We start from the raw sequence: 23,843 nt of genomic DNA, 5'->3' as shown, positions 1-23,843 counted from the left end.
ACCTCCATGGCGTACAGAGCGGGAGGACCAGCAAGGCCAGGAAGCTGGAGATCCTTCAGAAGGTAACCCTGGAGCCATGAAACCAGGACCTGGAAGGAGGTCCATAAAAAAAATAAACGACGTGTCGGAGAGAAGCTGGCCAAGATGAAATAGAACCTCAGGGCCACAGGAGGCGGATCAGCTATGACTGTAAAGCCGACAGCTGAAGAGGAGGTTATAGCCAGCTGCCTGGAGCAGGAGCAGGTGGAGGGCCTGGAGGGATTTGACTCCAGCGAACAGGACTTGAGGAGAGGCAAGTGTGTTTCATTCCCCATCCGGTGTGGAGCATGTGAGGGGGTGCAAGGGAACGTGACAAGTATGTGGGTCCACCAACATGTGAATGCTGTGTGTCATCCACAGATGTGCTGGAGGGAGCTGGGCCATCTTCTGCCTCTGTACGACCCACGCCATCCAAGGAACATAATCATCAGTCTGACCCCCTGGGAAGCCACGAAGCAATGGTGGAAGGGAGTGCCCAAAAATGTGCTCTTGAGGTCATTGTGGAGGAGCAGCTGGACATACAACAGGAGGAATGCTTGTACCTCGATGAGGATACCATCTGTGCTTGACCCTCCGAGACGGTGGACCTCCTAACGACCTCGACGCCCATCAGGGCTACCCTGGCCAGAGGACCACGCCCCCCCCCCCCCCCCCCCCCCCCCCCCAGAGGGCCACCCTGTCCAGACATACACAACCGTCTACATCTCCCAGGAAGGCTCTGAGCAAGACCAGGGGTGTAGCCGGATCCGTCCAAGAAGGGCTGGAGAGGGAACAAACACGCCAGACACGCCACGTGGCAGACATTGACAGTGACCTCCACCGGGTGGCTGACAGCCTGGCCTCCTTTGTCGGGTCTTTGGCGACCCATGAACGTTGCACCACGGCTATTGGGGAGCTGCAGGCAACTGCAGCAGGGATCGTGGCGGAGGTTAGGAGCCTGGGCGTGATAGTGCAGGCCAACACTGCCGCCATCCAGTACGAGGGTCGCCAGAACAGGCGCCTACAGCGCCAGCACAATGCCAGGCAGAGGCAGTTGCAGGCTGAGACAAATGGCGTGCTGACCCGCATTGCCATTGCCTTAGAGGGGATGCAGGCAACATCTGCAACCAGCTACAGGAGCATTAGCCCAGGTGATGATCCGCCACGTGATGCACCACCCCCCCCACCCGAGTCGTCGCCACGACAACTGCGGAGCAGAACCCTGGGCACGAGGCCTGGAGGGCAATCGACTGTCCTGAGGACAACGAGTGCAGCTCAGAGTATGATTTTTTAATTTTATTTGGGTGACGTGCACAGAGGCATGTGCCGTGCACCTGTAAGGGCTTGCCATGGCGGACAATGGCATGATCCCAATTTTTTTTCTTTTTTCACGGATGTCGCAGCACCATCGGGACTGCACACGGTCAGGAGTGCAAAAGTGGCGATGGTAACTGTACACCGGTTTGCAGGGGCAGGGTTTGCCCGGTGATGTCATTGCGACCGTGTGACTGGTGTGTGAGTATGTGTGTGTGTGTGGCCAATGTGTCCAGACAGGCACAAGGACATTTCTGCCAGCAAGGCGTGTCAACTAGCAGGGGTCACCTTGGATCGTCGGGGAGAGGTTATCCCCACGACCGTGTGGATGTGGTATGAATGTACAGCAACATCATTGGGGCCTTGGCGTGACGTTGCTGCTCCCAAGTCCCGCGCAGTGGACTTGGGCTAAACCACTGTGAGGTGGATGTGGTGTGTGAGCTAGGGATCACAGTGGTGTGCATGCGTGCCTTGTCCGTGTGCCATGATGAATGTGTGTGTTTAATGTGCAACGATGTGTTCCACGAGGCAACTCCTGACTGCTGTTTTTTCAGCAGACGGGGTAGCCTCGGGCAGGGGGGGACTGTGTGGTTCGGGGGTCAGGTCATCACATATGTAAATTTCCAGGCCCTTTCTCATGGCGTAGTTGTGCAGCACGCAACATGCACCGATGATCTGGCACACAAAGTTTGGGGAATACAACAGGGCCCCCCCTACTTATCCAGGCATCGGAAACGGGACTTCAGGATGCCAAATGTGCGCTCCACCACTGCACGGGTCCGTATGTGTGCAGCATTGTATGTTCTCTCGCCTCTGGTTTGGGGATTCCGGTATGGAGTCAGGAGATGGGGCCCAAGTGCATATGCTGAGTCACCTGGAAGGGAAAAGACAGGAGGATGTTAGTCGTGCATGTGCCCCTTGTGATGTCTGCATCATGATGTCGGACAGTCATGCCTGACTCCCATGTCACTCACCAACCGCGCGTTCGGTATATCCTCTCCTGTGCCCTCCACCGTCCCTATTGACGCAGTAGTGCTTTGACCATGGCTGCCCCTGGCATGTTGGCATACAGATGTGTTGTCCTGCAAGTGTGGTTGCTCAGCTCGTCCGTAACGGTGCTGCTGCAGCTGCTCTCCAGCTGACCTGTGCACGTCGGTTGCCGGGTTGCACCTCATTTATGGGGAATAACTTTACGCTGGACGTACAACTTGCGCGCACGAATGCGCCGGGCGCACGCACGTTCGTGAATCGCCTCATTTCCCTGTTTTGAATGGCTAATCAATGAGAGCAGCACCATGCGTCCAGCCCATATGTGGGCCCACGCTACGCCGGCGTGTGCAAGCTACGTCGGTGGGGTGTAGTCTGTTTTTAGGCGCATATTGGTTTGTGGGTCTGGCGCACACATACGCCGGTTGCACATTTGCACTTACGTTGGCGTAACGTGATTTATGTTGGCGTAACTGCTTTGTGAATCTGGGCCTAAGTCTTTAAATGGTTAAACTGAGATCTCCTACACAGGAGTTCAGCCCTTTGAAGTATAAACATTGTATCTCTTTTTCTCAAACTTGGCAGGCTGCCCAGATAGGAGAGGAGTCTCCACAGGAAACTTCAGGCAACTTGCATTGACTTCTATTACAGAAGTTATTTGCAAGTCAGGATGAAGTTTTAAATCGTTTTTTTTTTTTTTTTTTTTCAGCACGATCGGCCGATGCCGATTAATTAAAAAACGCCAAATATCGGCCGATATATCGGTCGACCTCTAGTTTTTATTTACCTTAACGCAGAGACTGCTTAACGGTAAAAAGAAAAATGAAGCCTTTAACCACTTCGTATCCGGGCTAGTTTCTGACACCGTTCCTACATGTAAAAAATCTACCTTTTTTTTTGCTAGAATATTACTTGGAACCCCCAAATATATATATATATATATAATATATATCTCTGTGTGTGTGTGTGTGTGTGTGTATGTATATGTGTTTTTTAACAGAGGCTCTATAGAATAAAATGGTGGATGTTAAAACATTTTGTCACACAGTATCTGTGCAGCGGTTTTTCAAACATGATCTTTTTTTTTTTTTTTTTTGGAAAAACACTTTCATGAATTAAAAAAAGTAAAAAAAAACACTAAAGTTGGCCAATTTTTTTTATATGTTATATATATATTTTGTATTATGTGAAAGATGTTTTTATGCCGAGTAACTAGATACCTAACATGTCACGCTTCAAACACCTTTAGCACAGGTCTGGTGCTAGAATTCGCCAGGTAAGCAAAGAGGTGGAACTGTAAGGCCCCATACACACGAGAGGATTTATCCGCAGATACGGTCCAGCGGACCGTTTCCACGGATAAATCCTCTCAAAGATATCCGCTGATTTCGATGGGATGGAGTGTACACACCATCCCATTGAAATCCGCGCGGAAATCCTCTGCCGATGACGTGTCGCGCCGTCGCCGCGATTATGACGCGGCGACGGGCGCGACGCTGTCATATAAGGAATTCCACGCATGCGTCAAATCATTACGACGCGTGCGGGGAATCCCTTTGGACGAATGGATCCGGTAAGTCTGTACAGACGAGCGGATCCATCCGTTGGAATGGATTCCAGCAGATGGATATGTTGTGCAGCACAACAAATATTCGATCTGCTGGAATCCATCCCAGAGGAGATTTCTCCGCGGAAACAGATCCGCTGGCGTGTACACACCATAGGATCTATCCGCAGAAACCCATTTGCTGGGATTTATCTGCGGATAGATTCTATCGTGTGTACGGGGCCTTAGTGTTGAAATAATTGTCTAGGCTTGCAGAGAGAGAGGAGCGATGTCCGTTCCTCTCTCTCTCTGTTCAATGCAGCAATGGCCGCATCGCTCCCAGGCTCCACGATGAGACAGTAGAGCTTGGAAAAGGTGGTGGCCGCCGCGGAAGGGGGGTGGGACCCCCTTCTGTCACCCACAGAAGTGTTTGAGTGGCTAATTAGCCACTCAAATCACTTCAGCCTTACTGGGAATCGCCGGCTGAAAAGATCCATACCGTGATGATGTTTGTAGGTGCATGCATCATCCCATAATAACTACTGAAACCCGAGAATGTCCATGGACATTCTACGGACAGCAAGTAGTTAAAAGCACCTAAGTAATATAATATAATCTATTCTATGCATGAAGGTAAAATCCCTTTGCACCCTCAACCTCCACTTCTACTCACCTGAACCCAATCTAGCGATGTGCATGAGAGCAGATGCTCTCTCAGGTCTCTCCCTCCTCATTGGCTGGGACACAGCTTTCACCGTTTTTGATTTGTTAATGCTTGGACAGAAAAGAACAGAAATATCAGTGTGCAGCGTTTTGTATGCTTGTAAAAGATCCAGGATGGGAAATGGGGGGGAAAAAAAAAAGAAATTGGACTAGGTTTTTCAACATATATATTGCTACTAATGGATACCATCCAGTGGTGTCTACTGGTGCCTTGTAGATGTCCAATATCCTTGCAGATATCAGGTGGACTTTTATAAAATATCTGTGTACAGTTTTACAATTTGTATTTTTGTACTTCATACCTAATTTGTTGAAATAGTATTTAGATTATTGTCTGTCATGTTTTTGATGCAATGCCATGTCAAGAGGTAAAACCAGTAAAGAAATAAAAAAAAATTGCAATTTATATTTTTCCTTTTTTGTTTTGCAGGAAAATCATCAGCGTGTCAGCATATTTTTTGATTATGCTCGACGTGGGAAAAACACTGCCTGGTCTTACTTTTTACCAATGCTGAATCGTCAGGACTTGTTTACAGTTCACATGGTAAAACCGATCAAAACAAGAAAAATATTACAACCATTATGTTTTCATTATTAATTTCTGGTCTTTTAATATTCTGCTACTTTAGATATTTTTATATCTATAACAAAAATATTATGAACAGTTGTTTAATTAAGAAAGGGTAGAGTGAATGAATTATTTTGGAGGCTGTCCATTGAGAACTAGTTTATCACACTGTATATGTACAGTTCACATCTTGAATGACTTTTGAAGCCTAAGGCAGGCCATACACCGTGCAAATTTATTTTCTGCAACCAAAGAAATTTGCTTGGTTACCCTATTGACACAGACAGTGTTGACAGGAAAATCTGTAATTGTCTTCTCCTGGCAGGGAGGCCAAGCCGTCCCTGCCGGCAGAAGACAATGATTATCACTAGCAACCGCTAGTGATAATCGCAAGAGAATATGGCAGGCTGGTTGTACCCAAAGTTGATTGAGCAACTTGTTACACTCAGCCTTCACATTAACTGTTCAAATCTCGGCTAAATCCTGCTGAACTGACTAAGATTCGAACGGTGTATGGCCGGCATGGTGCTATAATAACTCAAGTTCAGCCAGGCAGCTAGCATTTTTTGCACATAGAGAAATCTGCAATGGCAGTCTTCATGTTTGTCTCCAGGTAAGGTTTTCTTAACTACAGTTAAAAGGAGAAGTGTGGGACTGTTAAAAAAACAAAATAAAACAAAATAAAAAAAGAATTGGCAGCTACAGCTGTCCCCTAACAGCTCTAAGCTGGGGAAATGAGTGATTACATGACCGTACTGATCATTCAGTTCCTGATCCACTCTGAGCAGAGAGCAGGGACTGTCGGTCAACATTTTCTACTCTGCCCCTCTAGCGCTCAATGGTGTGATGGGCTGGGGAGGGAGCAGTAGTAGCTGGTTTATGCTCTCAACAGCAAATCGGGCATCTAGGTGGATCCCAACAACATTGTCCGGATCCTTCCAGAGCCTAGACCGGCTCTGTGACTTCAGCCAGCAAGGGGCCTTGGCCCACCCTCTGCTGATTCTGGGTCAAAGGAGTGCAAAAGTAAGTGCACTCCTGTGATCAGAAGAGAAATATGGCCAGAAAGGCTTTGGCCATACTCCTCTTTTTTTTAAATGTTTTTTTCATGTAATTATCTTAATGTGTGTAGGTATTGGTCTACTGTAAAACTCTGTACTGTAGTATTTGGACTAGTAGAGGGATGGGAGAAAGTGGGCCACCGTTAGAAACTAGTGAAACTCTAAAGCACTGCACATCTGTTGGCAGTGAATATACTAGGAGAGAACAGAGTCAGCAGAGGATGATGTCATTGGTGTGCTGCTGCTCCTTCACCAACCAATATGCAGCCTTGGTTATGTTTTGACCAATCTTCTCTAACCAGCTCTGCTGCTGTAGTGGTGTTTAAGGATCAGGCGATTCTTTCTGGCAGAATTGAGTCACTAAAATAGTTCAACAGAAATACAAAATCTCTAGCAAATACAAACATTCTAACCATGTATCTACATACCCATATAAAAAAATAGTGCTCCTGTGTTTAAATGTATCACTTTGGAACCCTTCTACCTTCATCTGACAGTGAAGTAAATTATGGCAATGAAATATGCTGCACACGCATGGGAGAATACTTTGAGTATTTATGTATGAACTAAATAAATTTGTTTTATGGATTCACTCAAGTGTATACACATCTGCTGCAAATTCATTATCGCCCTGATATTTTATCGCTACATAATGTTTATAATTCAAAAATTGTATATTGATGTATTGCAGTCTATTTATTCCTTGGTAACCATGGCTGGAGGAAAAATATGACCTGTTGTATCTATGAGTTAAAAATAAAAATCTGTTCTTTCAGGCTGCACGTATAATTGCTAAATTGGCTGCTTGGGGGAAAGAACTGATGGAAGGCAGTGACTTGAATTACTATTTCAACTGGATTAAAACTCAGCTGAGTTCCCAGGTATTTTTTTTCTGTCCTTTTATTATTAAAGTTTGCAGTTTTTCTTACTTTTATGCGCTTGCCATATATTACACACACTAACAGAGAAATATAATTTTTGAGCAAACATTTGATGCTTCAGGCTTTTGTACTTGTGCATAATATAAGGTGATGGTGCAGTTTTATGTCAATCGTGCATTAACTAGTGTAAATGTGATGACATTATAACCCTCTTGAAGGGCTTATGTATTTCCGTAAAGTGGTAAATCAAGAAGCTGCTGAAAAGGGACACAATGCAACTACAAAGCCCCATGAGATCACTATTAAGCCAATTAACAGCACCTCCAAAAGTTAGTCACCAGAATTCACACAAAAGTTAAAGCAACACAAAAGTATACTGCATTCAACTTGCTTGTAGATGTACACAAACCCTCAGTCTGTTTTTTTTTTGTTCTAGTAAAATCTACTGCAATAAAAATGATTCCGCATTAGTAATGGGCAAAAACCTCTCCTGGTCAGTGGCAGTGCACATTAATTGCAGTTATGTGCACTCAATGTTAACTTGTGACCGGGCTAGTAATTTTAAATATTTATTTTTACTTTGTTATTTATATGTCGGAATGATGCAAAGGACATGATTATTTATATATCGGAATGATGCAATGGACGAGATTACAGATTGATTACACAGAAGGTCGGCAGGGATGGCCATCCCTGCCGGCAGAAGACTGTGACTATCGGAACAGAATCCGTTGTACCCAAGTTGATTGATCGATCAACTTGGTACATTGGGCCTGCCCATTTACGGTTCGAAACTGGCCCGATTTTCTGCTGAATCGGCTGAGACTTGAACCATATATGGCCGGCCTAACATGACAATACAAACTTCAAACTGCAATCCAATTAACAGTAAGTTAATTAACTAGGCACCCTGACTTTGATTAGTCATGGAGTATCCACTCCAGACAATCCAGCAACAAGTCCAAAGATACACAAAGTACATTACACACATAAACATTCCACAATCGTTCAGTAACAAGGTAAAGTCGACACCATACCATCCCAGAGGATCAGCAGACAGACAGAAACAATCGGTGATGCGATTAACAATGGGAGAAACACACTTCACAATAAACGACACCTTAAACAGATTACACATAACGGCAGGAGACCCCAACATCAGGCTGTTTTAAGCCGATTATTATCTTCTGCTCAGAGCCTCTGAGTCTAGAAGAGGGTTGAAGCAGTCCTTGCTGGTTTGGGCATAGAGGCCCTAAATCTGTATCCGGGTCCTAGGTTCCCAGAGACTGTGTGTTTCGGGGAGACATAGTCTGTAGGCAAGAGGCTACTCTGCAGTCCCCTCCAAAAGCCCCTGTCGTGGTTGGGTCTGTCACAATAACCGTACCATGTGTAAAGACCTAGGAACTCAGAATACATATATTTCAGGTGATTATAACCATTATGGTGAACTAATGGTTAACTCTATAGCATCTCAGAACTGAAATAAATATATATATATATTTTTTTAAAGGTGTTTATTTTTGCAAGTTTTTTTTAAAGGAAACGACAAAAGAAAAGCAAAACGGTACAGACTGCCATTACAACACGTTCAGAACTGAAATATTAGTTTTGGTTGGTCTGACCCCCTTGAACAAATTATAAGCAATGCTCACGATGAAACGACATTACAAAAGACTACTATTATTTTTACATTTCTATTTTATTTTCTACTGCAGAAATTACGAGGAAGTGGAACTGCCATGGAAACAGGAACTGTCTCTCCAAGCGATGTAAGTGTTCTGCAAAGGGAACAAAAAACCTATGGTATGATGGTGAATCACAGTTGAGCGCATCGTTACTTGACATTGCATTGGGCTTTCAGTGTGCTACCTATGGCACAGCTTAGCCTTTTTTTATTTGTGGCTTTTTTATTATAACAATTTTATAAAATACAATTTGTTGTTTGTCTCATTTATGTTCCACCCACATTTCCTTGTTGCTCTAATTTGCATGTCTCTAGACAGACAAAGTCAGAACAAAGTCCTGAAGGAATGTTCATTAAGTATGGCTGTGTAAATGAAGATCACAAGCTCTTGATAAAGCAGATGACAAATGTTACAAGGGTGATTTGTGTAGGCAATGGGAGCAAAAAACTATTTTAAGCTAGCTAGGTCACGATGCTGCAGATTAGTATAAAAGAAGTGTTTTAAAAAAAAAGAAATTTCATAGTTTTCTGTTTTTCATTTACATAGTCCTTGCATACATAGTTACATAGAGTTGTGTTATAGTTGTTTGTAGTCTGCAGACACGAGATTGTATCTCTGTTGTCTCAGTCATAGCTGCTGATGATAGATTGGCCAGAGCTCCAGCAGTTGCCAATTTGCCAGTCATACAAGTATACATTTGATGACCTTTGATTACTAATGGATCTAATAACAGAAGTGTCTGGAGTATGTCCATAGTCCTGGAAAAAATAAACGTTGCACATTTGTGACAAAAGCCATCAGTCTTTCATCCAGTAGCCTTCATGCTAGGACTTGGATCCTGGTCAGAACCGCTCACAACAGTGATCGGTCTTTTTTGCTGCGTACACACGGTCAGAATTTCCGACAAGAAAAGTTCGATGTGAGCTTTTGGTCAGAAATTCCGACCGTGTGTAGGCCCCATCAGACTTTTTCTGTCTGAATTTCCGACAGCAAAAATTTGAGAGCTGGTACTCAAATTTTCAGACGGTAAAAGTTCTTGTCGGAAATTCCGATCGTATGCAATGCCGACGCGCAAAAAACCCACGCATGCTCGGAATCAGTTTGATGATGCATGCTCGGAATCATTGAACTTCATTTTCCTCGGCTCATTTTAGTGTTGTACGTGACCACGTTCTTGAGGGTGGGATTTTTGTGTGACTGTGTGTATGCAACACAAGTTTCAGCCAAAATTCTGTCGAATTTCCGATCATGTGTACGTTTGGCTGAGTGTGCTGCAAGTTTGTGGCCTTCCTGTGTGTCCTCCACTGCCTCCGTGGGACTTGAATTCGGTCCTCTCTGTGCTTCAAAAGGGCTCCGTTTGAGGACATTCAGGAGAGTCCTCTGTTCTCTCTGTCCCAGAAGGTGGTCTTTCTAGTAGCCTTTCCTTCGGTCAGATGAGTTTTTTTGATCTGGCGGCCTTGTCTGGCAGGGCTCCTTTATAATGAGGACATTGTTTTACTATCCTTATGTCCTCAGCCGAAGAACTCAAAGGAAGCCACGTTACTTTCCTGGGACGTGAAGCTTAATTGTTGTGTTTTTTCCCACCCCTCGAATTTTTTGACACTGCTTGGGGACGTCCCTAAGGTCAATTACTGCTGTGGTTACATAAAGAAGAAAAACAAGATGCGCTAAATAAAGAATAAAAATAGATCCTAAAGATCATGACAAAATTAAATGTCCATGAATATTATAAGACGTGAAAATTAATACACATAGTCTTTAGACAAGCAACGAAAGTCCTGATCACCAGTGCAGTGAAGGAAACAGAAAAAAACAGTCCATAGGTGTTGATCAAAAAACTGCGGTGATGATCCAATAGACAAAGAGCCTCCACCATAAGATTAATATATCTGCTTACCAGATATCCAGCGGTCTCTTAATTAAAAGAAGACCCCAGAAAGCGTGTAGGTTAACACTATGGTAGTTGGAATGAAGATAGGCTGAATTTCATGTATATCTCCGTCTCAAACCAATAGAAGGAAAAATATATGCAGTGTAAAATAGGCATGTCAATTTGGAGCTCCGGCCGGAAGCCAACCAAAACGACCCGTCCAATTAGGTAGGAAATAGTGCAATCAACGGGGGGTGATCCGATGCGACACACGTTCCGCCCGACCGGTTTCGCGAAATCTCGCTTCCTCATGGGGCACGGGTAGCACACCAAATCACCCCCCTTAAATAATACATGATAATGGCCGCTGTGCGTCATCGCAGACACGTGGACGCGCATGGTGAAACGCACAGGTCAGACCAAGCCTCGCTATGGTCCGACCTAGGCGCCAATGCGCATGCGCCTGTGCTCCGCGGGATCCAGGGCAAGAAAAACACGGGGTGATACCCGATCCAGACATCCCAGCGTGAGATAGGGGAATCCCCAGCCGAATGCCACGAAAACGGGGCCCGTAACAGACAGGAGATCCTAAAGGCCGCGCCGCGACAATGAAAGTGACTTCTGCGTCACATGACCGATTACTGCTGTGTCCGTCCATGAACGGAAGAGAAAATAGGATTTTTGTACTCACCGTAAAATCCATTTCTCTGAGTTCATGGACGGACACAGCACCCACCCCTCCTTTTTGTTTGTACTGCTTGTTACGAACTGGAGCTGCTGAGTCAGAGAGTGGGTTATACCCAGGGGACCATGCCCCCTGGGAGGAGCTGTACTGAGGAAAGTGTTTTAACACTTAAAGTGCTGTTTTTCTGCCTAGTCTCTCCTGGAAGGAAGGATATAATACCCTAAGGTCAATTACTGCTGTGTCCGTCCATGAACTCAGAGAAATAGATTTTACGTTGAGTACAAAAATCCTATTTTTTCACGTCGTTAAAGCCCATTTTTTATAACCCGAAAAACGACAGCGTTAAAAACGTCGTTAAAAAATAGAGCATAGTTCGAAAAAAAAAAATGTGGCCATTTTTTATAACCCAAAAAATGCTCTGAAGCCCACACACGATCGTTTTTAATGACATTAAAAAGAAAAAACTTAATTTTTTAGAACCCGAAAAATGATCGTGTGTACGCGGCATGATAATTTATAATCTGCGTTTTCCAAGTTACACAATGTTTATAATTTAAACACTCCTGTCCCTATGCATAATTGCCTTTTTAGAGTAAAGATTAAAATCTGCAGTGAATTTTCATTGTTCTTCAATTTACTAATGTGCATCCAGGTTTTATTATAATTGATATTTGAGAACTGTATATTAATGGACATCTGTCATTGAAAAGGAAAGCCTTGAATTTGACCCTGCAATTTCTCCATATAATAGCACCAAGCTGGCACTCATTTAGTTTTAAAAAGATAAGAGGTTTATCTATTTATTTAACAGGCTCTTCGTTTTCATGAAGCTTTTGTCTTGAAAGGTTGTAGAAGGTATGTGTTTCCTCTGCAGCTGGGGAAAGTTGACCTTGTGTGCTTCTGCTAAGTGTTTCTCTGTAATGATACATACTTTAGGTTCATTTTCAAAAAAACACTGTGCTAAAGCATCACAAAGGGATTTTTTTCCCTCTATGTGAATTTCTTGGGTGGTAGTGAACATTCCATTCCTTTTTAAGTACTGGTAATCTGTGCCCACTTTTAATTTGTATTTCTCATCATTGATTAATTGTGATTGTCTGATTAAAGCATTCACTATAAAGGTATTTTCTGTTGTGATTTGGCATGTTCTTACCTCGGCTCATTTACATTGTGTGCTTTTAGTTTATTTTGTTAATTTAGATTTACTTGTGAATTTATTTATTTTTTTCTTCCTTGGCTTTGTGTATCTTATAAAGACTTGAGCCTTAATGTACAACATAATTATAATATTGTACAAGCCACGATGTACAGCTTTATCTTCTGGTATTAGCTGAAAAATGAATGTACTTGTTGTTTTTTCTTTCTGTATATTTACACTATGGTTTTTATGGGTATACCAGTCCTGCATTTTGGAAGCCATGGCCCTTATCTTGTTGGGATGAGAAATCGCCCTTAAACCCCTAAAATGTATAGATATTGAGGGGTAAATGGTGCTGCCAATAATCTAAAATGTGTAAGTGACTAGAATAATGTCAAAGCAAAATCTTCATGATTACTCTTAAATGTAAACCTCATATAAATAATCAAGTGCAGTACAGAAAAAGGTGCTGATAAAAAGTGCAATGTGCTAGTATGTGCAAAAAGTACAAAATGCCAAAGTGACCATCAATTAAAGTGACGCTAAAGGTTCGTCCTTTTTTTTAATAACAAACATGTCATACCTTCACTGTGCAGTTCGTTTTACACAGAGTGGCCCCGATCCACCTCTTCTGGCATCCCACAGCGGCTCTCGCGGCTCCTCCCCGCATTAGATAACTCCCCTCTGGGAAGCGGAGGGGGTTACTTTGCGGGCACCCTCCCAAGTAATTTATTCAGTGTCCATAGCTGCTAAATGTATGACTCTCCCCCAGCAACCGCGTCATTGGATTTGATTTAGAGCAGCGGGAGCCAATGGCTGCGCTGCTATCTTTCTATCCAATAAAGAGCCGGGAACCCATGGAGAGAGCGACGGCGGGGACGTGCTTACAGCAATTTGGGGCTCGGGTAAGTAAAACGGGGGGCTGGTGGCCGGACACTGCAAGGTGTTTTTCAACTTGATGCATAGGATGCATTAAGGTGGAAAAAACACAAAGGTTTACAACCCCTTTAATGCATAAGTAAAGCACATATATAAAGCGCTGGTGCAAAATAATAGTCCAAATGTCGGCAGCAAGAAAATACCAAATTAAAAAATAATGTCCTTAATATTGTCATTTTCCAAAGTGACTTGTGCAGAAAATCAATCACAACTAAAGTGAATTTTCGCACATGCTCCCCTCTCCGTTCCACACTCACCGGATAGCAGCACCCCTGCAGGGGTAAATCGCATATAAGCAGAATAGCCTTTGATTTTGGTGCTCAGTGGAATAGCCTCCTCTGCAGCATGTTAAATCAGAGGATGTGTCCACACGTGGATGGATGGGAAAGATTGACACTCCTAGCGTAAATCCGATAAATTTGTTTTAATTTAGTAAATTAAATGATTTATATAACTTGCATTACACTAGTGCCAGGGACAATAGCCTTGCTTTCATTACCCTTAAACACCTGTTGCAAGTTACTAAAATCAGCCCCCGCCCCCCCCAATTTAAATTTTAAGTCTGTGCTGTCTGATACATTTGTGGTTTTCCATTGCCATCAGACCACAGGTATTGTATATAAATGACTGATGTGCATGTATACCAATAAATTAGTAACATGGATTTCTAAGAACTTTGGGCCAGATTCACAAAAGGGATACGACGGCGTTTCTCCTGATACGCCGTTGTATCCCTGTTTCTATATATGCGACTGATTCATAGAATCAGTTACGCATAGATAGCCATAAGATCCGACAGGTGTAATTGTTTTACACTGTCGGATCTTAAGATGCAATACCGTGGCCGCCGCTGGGCGGAGTTCACGTCGTAAACCAGCGTTGGGTATGCAAATTAGGAGTTACGGCGATCCCCGACGGTTTTTCGCGTTCGCTGCGTCGCCGCTAGTCTAGTTTCCCATCGCAAAGTTTTTTTTGGTGCCTTAACTTTACACAGCAATCGTATTGCTGTGTAAAGTATGGCCGTTGTTCCCGTGTCGAAATGTAAAAAATAACGTTGTTTGCGTAAGTCGTCCGGGAATCCGGAACTACGCTACGCGCGTCGCCGTTCAAAAAAATACGTCACTTCGCGCAAAGCACGGCGGGAGTTCGGCAACGGAGCATGCGCGGTAGGTCCGGCGCGGGAGTGCGCCTAATTTAAATGGCACACGCCCATTTGAATTGGCCCGCCTTGCGCCGAAGGCCGCCGGCGTAGGTTTTCATCGCAAGTGCTTGGTGAATCAGGCACTTGCGATGAAAAATTGCGGCGGTGTAACGTATCTAGGATACGTTACGCCGCCGCGATTCTACGTGAATCTGGCCCTTTATTTCCTCTTACTCACTGTTGTGTTCTGGGGCAAATAAATATTTGGTATTTCCAAGGGTGGAGGAGCATGTGATTAATCCCATGTAACAAGGTGTGTACTCGGCCCTTAGTCCTGTAGTAACAAAGAGGCTGGTGGGTGAAAACACAGTGGACAGAGGGTGGGGCATGCATCCAATATGCCCAGATGTATTTTGGATGTGAAAAATCTGCTGGCAGCTTTGATTTTTGCAACAGAGTTGAATGGGCGATGAATAATATAACCATTCCACACTGTGGTGGTCAGCCAGAGGAACCCGTGAAAGCTGCGGGGGACCACAGAGCTCAACATGCCTAGAAGTGTTTGTTTCCTTCAAACTTTGGGGACCATTTGTCAGGATTGGAGTAGGATTGTGTGCAGGAGAGGTACGTTTTCTCTTTCCTCAAGGATTGTGTTTGCTGACAATTTGTCAGATTTTCCAAACTATAAGCAATCAGTTGTTACTTGTTCTGCGCTTTTTTATTTAGAACGCTTCCGCTCTGCTTCTCCTATTAAGGAGGTTCTAAATAACTTTTTGTTTTGTGCTTTTCTAGTAAGTTTTTATTTCATAACTGACTACTGATATAATCGTTTTTACTTGTTGCAACCAAAATAAAATAGTCTTATTTCCCACCACTAATTCCCGACATTCTTACAATTTCAGAGCTCACAGTATGTGCAGTGTGTCGCAGGATGCCTTCAACTGATGCTTAGGGTTAATGAGTACCGTTTTGCGTGGGTGGAAGCAGATGGTGTCAACTGGTAAGGCTCCTTATTGAGTGTGATGATAAATGCAAAGGAGCATCTTAAAGACAATTGCTGTCACCATGGATTTGACTACATCTTGGGAATAAGTAATATGATTATTGAAAGAGAAGGCGCTCAACAGTGTACAGGAGACAACTATGTCTTGTACAAAGGGTGAAAGTTCTAGGGAGTGGGTGTAGTGCAGGTAAGGCTTTCTTAATGAATATTCAGAGTAGTGCAGATTATATATAGTCAAAATGTAATATCATTTATATAAATTTCCACGTGCAGTATTTCAATTGTTTGTAGGCTGCTCCTATTACTTTGAACGATCTTTAAATTTGTAAACTTACTTTGTAAAGATGCCCACACAGTTAGCCTTTTTAAATTCAATGATATCACTATGCCCTGTGAATAGAAAATGCTGCAGGGGCGTACGTACAGGGGTCATGATGGCAAACCGGCCCTATGCTCCAGGAGCCCTGTGCACCCCCCTCCTGTACACCTGGGTGGGAGGGATGGTGGTGGCATGTAGAGGAACCGATCTCTCCATGCAGCCGCTAAATGCCCACACATCCTCCTCTCCCTCCTGCAGACATTCAGTGGTGACAGGAAGGAAATTGAAGGCATCGGTGGCTCTACATGCCACCTTCTTTTCTTGCTACCTCGGGTCCCTTTGTGCTCCTCTGGTAACGATCACTGACTCTGATCACTGACTTTTTTTAATTTACAGCTTGGGCATAGTAAACAGTTTTACCATACTTCGGTTTATGAATGAACAGAAAGTTCTGCTCAGAGTTCTTCCTGTTCGTTCATTCATTCTGTGCTGCAGAGATGGAGATGTCCTCAAAGATGAAACTTCAGAAGTCTGTTTAGACCCCTGATATTTCATAAAAGCACAGGGCTCCAAAAATCTAAAAAATTAAATAAAATTGTAATATTTTTTTTTTTTTTTCTGACAAATAGATCTTTCTTTTGGTGGTATTTGATTGATTACCTCTGCAGTTTTTATTTTTTGCGCTATAAAAAAAAAAGCGACCATTTTGAAAAAAAAAAAAATATATATTTTTAACTTTTTGCTATAATAAATATCCCCAAAGAAAATGTAAAAAAAAAGTCTTCCTCAGTTTAGGTCAATATGTATTCTGCTAAATATTTTTGGTAAAAAAAAATCGCAATAAGCATATATTGATTGGTTTGCAGAAAAGTTACAGCAGATACAAACTAAGGGAGAGATTTTTTATTTTATATATTTTTTACTAGTAATGGCGGTGATCTGCGACATTGCGGCAGAGACACTGGACACTTTGGACGCTTTTTTGGGACCATTGACATTTATCTGTAAAGAAGAGATTTGGGGTCTTTTTGACCCTAGATCTCTTAATAGGACCTGTCATCCGTATTTCTATTACAAGGGATGTTTAGAGAGCTTTTGGCTGGAAATCCCGGGCGTGTGCATGCTCCATCGCAGTCTCGGTGGGAAAAATGAGAACATATTTTCTTTTTTGCTGCTGGGATTCCCGGTGGTCTTTTTCCCAGCAGTCCTATGGGAAACACTGCGATGGAGCATACACAGCATTCCTGCCAGGAAAACCGTCCGTGTGTAGGGGGAGAAAGCTGCCGAGCAGGTTCTTGATTTTCCCCTCTGTTTTCCCTGCTGACTTTTTACCGACAGGAAAACCGATCCTATGTACAAGGCATAAGGCCTGGTGGTTTGCCTATGCATGGTTTAGTGCGATTTAAGTTTTTCAGAAACGCACTATAGCCCATTTAGCATGGTTTCCTATGGATGTAGTTCACATCTGTGCATTTTATGGAAAGGGCCAGGGGCTTTTTTTGGGGGGGGGGGTTTGGTTCCATAGACCGCAATGGATTAAAAGGATGTATTGAAAAATGCAAAATGCTTCTAGAATATGCAAACTGCAACCTGCATATGTGTGAATCAAGCCTTAATGGATCTTTTAAAATAGAAACCTCTTATCATGCACTGTTTATATAGTATACACATGTTCTCTAGAAGTACTATGTTTTTTTTTTCTGTTTTTTTTCTTACATTGTTTTTTATTTTTTATCTAGCATTATGTCCGTATTAAGTAACAAATGTGGATTCCAGCTTCAGTATCAAATGATCTTTTCTATCTGGTTGCTCGCATTCAGCCCTCAAATGTGCGAGTATTTGCGAAGGTACAACATTGTACCAGTGCTCTCTGATATCCTTCAGGAATCGGTCAAAGAGAAAGTAACGCGAATCATTCTAGCAGCTTTTAAGGTAAGGAAACCCATGAAATTCTGGATTTTTCAAATGTTTGTGTTGCTTGAAAAGTGTTTTTTTATTTGCAGTGCATTCTTGTACTTTGGGAGCAAGTGAAGGACAACTGGTGTATGTAATTTGTGTGGTTTATTGCCCAGCAAGATGCTCTTTTTTGTTGTTTTAGGAAAGGGACAAATGTATCTTTGATTGTTGCAGAAAACTAAATCTGCAGATCTCTGTAATACTTTTTATTTAAATTGAATACCAATGTGACATGCTTTTGAAGTGTATGAGACTGTCTTATGATTCTTATACAGGGATTGATTGCAAACAATGGTTTATTGTAAATCACTTTAAAATAAATCTTCCTACATGGAATCCAGGCGTGGCATCGTTGTCACTGGAGTACGAGGTACAAGCATACAGATACACTGAGAAGTCTGCAGGAGTTATTCAGGGCACCCATGAGCTGTTGTTCGCAGGTTTCTAGTAAAAAAATAAAATAAATACATGTTTTTATTTTTTTTTACCTGCATTTATTTTTAAATGTGAACTTCTTTTAAAGTGAAGTTCTAGCAATCTTGGAAAATTTTAGGAATCATACTCAGAAGCAGAGCAGTAAATTCTGGGCATTGTATTCCTGCACGTGACATCTACCATCTACCCACCTACAAGTCATATGAAAAATAGGATAATCTTGCATGCCCTTGTGACTTGCACAGCAACTCACATTTTCCTGTCATTTGTAGAAAACTGGAAACCAATAAGATAAGAATTCTTGGGTTTCAAAGTCATTTAAGTCGGCATAAAGAATTCTGTGTGTCTTCATATTGCTATAGTCATTTAATGCAAAATAGTTATGTTGTATTTGACAAAGGTTTTAATATCCCTGTGCCTAGTTTAGAAGGTGTACCAGTTCATATTTCTCCTAAGGTAAATGTTTTTAATATTGATGGAGTTGGGACCTATAAAAAAAAAAGCAAGCTCATATTGTAAGGAAGGCTAATCAGTATAAAATGAGTAGCTATGAAGTAGAGCAATTTTGTATCCCTGGTTTGTTTTATTAGTTATTAACCGCTTGTCAACTAGCGCACGACGATGTACATCGGCACAATGGCATGGCTGCGCAAATGGGCGTGCAGGTAAATCCCCTTTAGTGGGTGCGCACCTGCCGCGTAATCCGTGCCCGCAGGTCCCGTGGACTCTGTCTGCCGGTGTCCCTCAATCGTGCCATGGATCTGCAGAACGGGGAGATGCCTATCTAAACAAGGCATTTCCCTGTTCTGCCTAGTGACATGACAGGGATCTACTGACAGTAATGGGTGCGTTTTTTTTATAGCGCTGAACGCTGTAAAAAATGACAATGGTCACAAAATAGTGTCAAAAGTGTCCAATGTGTTCGCCATAATGTCGCAGTCACGATAAACATCGCAGAACGCCGCCATTACTAAAAAAAAAAAAATATAAAAAAAAATGCCATAAATCTATCCCCCATTTTGTAGACGCTGTAACTTTTGCAAAAAAATCAATATTCGCTTATTGCGATTTTTTTTTTTTACGAAAATATGTAGAAGAATACATATCGGCCTAAACTGAGAAAGAAATTCATTTTTTTTTTTTTGTATATTTTTTGAGGATATTTATTATAGCAAAACATAAAAAATATTGCTTTTTTGTCAAAATTTTCATTTTTATTTTTGTTTGTTTATAGCGCAAAAAATAAAAACCGTAGAGGTGATCAAGTACCACCAAAATAAATCTCTATTTGTGGGAAAAAAAGGATGTCAATTGTGTTTGGGTTCAACGTTGCACGGCCGCGCAATTGTCCGTTAAAGCGGCGCAGTGCCTTATCAAGAAAAGTGCTCTGGTCAAGAAGGAGATCAATTCTTCCAGGGCTGAAGTGGTTAAAGGGAAACGATAATGATTAGGGATCAATTTTTACTTTTGATTTAAACAGATGTATATTTATATACATTTCTTATTTTACAAATAAACATTTAATAAATTGTGCACCTAGACATGTACCTATCACAGTGGATGGTTTAAAGATGGATTACAGCTGCAACTGTTTGCCTTTGGGCTGTCTTTTTTTTTTTTATTAAATGTGTGTCTCTTCTTCTGGAGAGAGTACACACTGTAATAAGTTGTATTTTTTATTTTTATGTTCAGCAATTGAGGTGAAACAAAAACTGATTGATTCCTGCATCCACACAAGCAATGTGGATGCAGGAATGCACCCCCACCCCCAAAAAGAAGCCTACTTATAAAAACATGTAATCCAATTTTCAGTGGTTATATTCTTCAGGCGCCCTCAATATAAGTGTCATGAATGCCTTTGTTAGCCTAGTTATTTTTTTAACAGTCATGTATTCTCTTTAGGGGTCATTCACACAGACACAGAGACCCATACAATAGCAGATCATTTATGCATCTAGAACAGCGTGGAGGTGCATGCAGTCAACTTATGTTAGTGCATGGAGACAGTGGCTGTAGGGACTTGCCCACACTTTGACAGATGTGAACTGCCCTGAATGTACACTCTGTGTTCAGGCCCATGTACCCATCCCTCCATGTTTGGTAAACTCTGATGTGTAGGTACAGTGCCTTAAAGTATTCATACCCTTTGAAATGTTTCACATTTTGTCATGTTACAACTAAAAACGTAAATTTATTGGGATTTTATGTGATGGACCAACACAAAGTGGCACATAATTGTGAAGTAGAAGGAAAATAATTAAATGTTTTCACTTTTTTAAATTTATTTTTACAAATATGTGAAAAGTGTGGCGTGCATTTTTATTCAGCCCCCTTTTAGTCTGACACCCCTAACTAAAATCTAGTGGAACCAATTGCCTTCCGAAATCACCTAATTAGTAAACCTGTGTGTAATTTAATCTCAGTATAAATACAGATGTTCTTTTGCAGCCCTTCAGAGGTTTGTTAGAGAACCTTGGTGAACAAACAGCCTAATGAAAGCCAAGGAACACATCACACAGGTCAAGGATAAAGTTGTGGAGAAGTTTAACCACTTGCTAACCAGCAGCTGCATTTATACTGCGGCAGGGCGACACTATTGCAGGAACCTCCATACCAGTACGGCGCTTCTTGTTAAAGATACAGTGGCTGTGGTCGGCAGCCGTGATGTCCGCCGGCTATCCATGATCGCTCCAAAGAGAGCCAGAAGGGGGCTCTGCCAATGTAAACAATCTCTCTGTATTCCCAGTCAGTCCATTCCCCCCCACAGTTAGAAATGCCTTCATAGGACACACTTAACCTCTTGATTGTCCCCCCTAGTGTTCCCTGCCAGTGCCATTTATACAGTAATCAGTGCATTTTTATAGCACTGATCGCTGTATAAATGTCACTGGTCCCAAATTAGTGTCAGAAGTGTCCGATCTGTCCGCCACAATGTCGCAGTCCCACTAAAAAATCTCGAATCACTACCTCCGCCTCCAGAATTGCCTCCTTCCTCTTCAGGACCGATGTCCCTTACACCTAAGCCGGTGATCGGCTTTTTTTTCGCCTCGCGCTGTCGGTGTGAGGAGAGAAAAAAAATGATAACCGGCTTTTGTTTACATTAAGTGATCAGCTGTCATTGGCTGACACCTGATCATGTGGTAAGGGGCCAGGACCGGCTCCTTACTCGGATCTGTGATCACCCGAGTCTCAGTGACTCGGGTGATCACGGCGCACGCAGTGTGCGAAGGGGAGGATGTCTATTGACGTCCTCCCAGCATTTGGGGTCTGCGCTGTAGCCGTCATTCGGTTATAGCGCGGGCGCCAAGTGGTTAAGTAAGTAAAAATTGGCATCATTTCCTTTTTTCTTTATTTTCCTTTTTATAGTGCACAGTGTACTTTAATATTGTGTTATCAACATAAAGTGTATACCAACAAAATAGTCACTGCTCAATTTCCTGTAATAACGCCAAGTGGGACTATTTTTCACTGTAATCTATAGGTCAATTTTAGAGATTTATGAGAAGTCCCTCAGATTATGCCTCTGTAGTGTGGTCAACACAGTCAGTATTGGATGCTTCAATGGATTCCTTGTTACTATGGAAACACAAAGTCTTTAGGAAAACATTTAAAATTCAGAAGCTTAAAGATTTAAGGCACAATGGATGGTTTTATTGTTGTTTTTTTCCTTTTTGCACTGGAGGCATTAGGTACAGATATTGCATTAAGTGCTTGCTGTAGAAGCAAACAAAGGCTGGATTCTACACCACTTATAGATGGACTACTGCTTTACCTGAATAGATTATTGGCCCTTAAAACAACACTGAAATGTAGGCAGCACAAAAGCATGTAAAAAAGCTACTCTTGTTTGTTACAAGGAAGGTAGAATTATTGGAAATGTGAAGTTTTCAAAGTGGAAGCACAAAGTGATTCTAAAGCCAAAACTTTTTTACGTTAATGCATTCCTTACATTGTGGTAAATATTTTACAGGTTGCTGTCTTCCCTCACCTCCCTAAATACTTTATTTTCAATCAGATTGTATTTAAAAAATAAAACCCCAGTCCATCCCTACAGAGTCCAGACCCATATATAAACGTAAACCCAAAATACAAACCGTAGAGTCCAACCATTACCATATACGGTCAAAATTAAACATAGCGTTGCGTAAAAAATATGTTTGCCTCTCCTATAGATATACTCCGTATTCAATTGTTGTAATCATTCAGATATTGAAGGGGAAAAGCCGATAACAATTTAACAGTAATAATTCTATGGACAGCAAAAAGTGAAGAATTTATACTCCAAAAAAGGGAATCAAAATATCCCAGGATAAATATCAAAGGATCTACTCTGTGTGAGAAACCTGTTACACTATTATGAGTACCTTCTATTACAAACAACAAAAAATTGGCTAGCACACTTACCAGCTAGCCTGCAAGAAAACCAAATTGGCCCTAGCAGTTCATGTCAATGAGACGGTTTAGTTGCACACATTTGCAAATATATGTGAAAGCCACAGTATCTCGTCAAGGCTTCTCTGTATACTGTGGTTATAACTGTCGTTTTAAGTGAAAAATCTGGAACATATATAGCAGTAGATGCCTGGAGGGGGGGCTCACTCCTCTTACAGTAACCATTGCACAGAGCGGGTGAGTATTGCATGCTACTTTTAATTAAAACAAAATGCTTTTAACAAACAACAAGAGACTGTATTTATGCAAGATCATGGGCGGAATCATCGCGATTCTGCACCATGATTTCAAATGGCTGCAAAACGCGGGGCGCGATTACTTCTAATGGCACCTTAATCGCACCATGATTTTGCTGCAAAAGGAACATGAGCTTATTTTGGGAGACAGCGTCACAATTTTGCCGCAATTGCTGCACGATTTTACCTCATGACAATTTGCAGCATTTTGCAGCCGTTTAAAATCGCAGAGCGGAATCGTGGCAATTCCGCCCACCATCATGCGTGAATGCAGCCTAGTTGCACTTGCTTTTAAGTTTTGCAAGGTTTCTTTTGAAAGGGTAGCTGACCTTTTTCCCACTGTAGCTCATTTCTAGCATTCTCTGCTACGTTTTGTTTTGCATTGACAAATAGGATAACATTGAGTTGCTTCTACAGGCAAAACGCAGAACTCCTGTAGAAGCAGTGTTTTTGAAGTCCAGTGTGCATGAACCCTTAAAGGAAACAAAACATAACATTGTACTAAAGAGAATTTAGAGGACTATCTTTTGGAAACTCTGGTTGTAAAACCTTCTGTGCTGTAGCTCCCCCCCCCCAGGCCCCTCCTTTTTCTTACCTGGGCCTGATCTGATTTAGCGATGTGCGCAACGCATCTAGCAGCTGTCACTCTCCTCATTGGACAGATTGATAGAAGTGGGAGCCTTTGGCTCCTGCTGCTGTCAATCAAAAATTGTGACATGGGAGTGGGGGGCAGGACTGAGTCGGCATCAATTAACGCAGCAGCAGGACTTGGGAGCAAGCACGCACGTGTGCCCCCATGGAAAGCGGCTTTCTGTGCGGGCCCCTGATGAGGAGGGACCTGGAGAGCTGACGGGGGAAGATTGTTATGTTGCTATAGGCAACACAGATT

General features: G+C 42.4%; 1 protein-coding gene across 3 annotated transcripts in view; it reads left to right on the top strand.

The window, feature by feature from the left end:
• ATP6V1H (ATPase H+ transporting V1 subunit H) overlaps nt 1-23,843 on the top strand; it is a 135,762-nt gene that overhangs the window by 40,517 nt on the left and 71,402 nt on the right. For all 3 annotated transcript variants that reach the window (XM_040354199.1, XM_040354198.1, XM_040354200.1), the window contains 5 exons: nt 5,019-5,132; nt 6,991-7,095; nt 8,811-8,864; nt 15,456-15,553; nt 17,615-17,807. In XM_040354199.1, the coding sequence (XP_040210133.1) occupies nt 5,019-5,132; nt 6,991-7,095; nt 8,811-8,864; nt 15,456-15,553; nt 17,615-17,807 (564 nt within the window). The remainder of the gene's footprint in view (nt 1-5,018; nt 5,133-6,990; nt 7,096-8,810; nt 8,865-15,455; nt 15,554-17,614; nt 17,808-23,843) is intronic.

Source organism: Rana temporaria, chromosome 5 (assembly GCF_905171775.1).
Source record: "Rana temporaria chromosome 5, aRanTem1.1, whole genome shotgun sequence".
NCBI lineage: Eukaryota > Metazoa > Chordata > Amphibia > Anura > Ranidae > Rana > Rana temporaria.
This window is presented reverse-complemented; position numbering and strand designations above follow the sequence as displayed.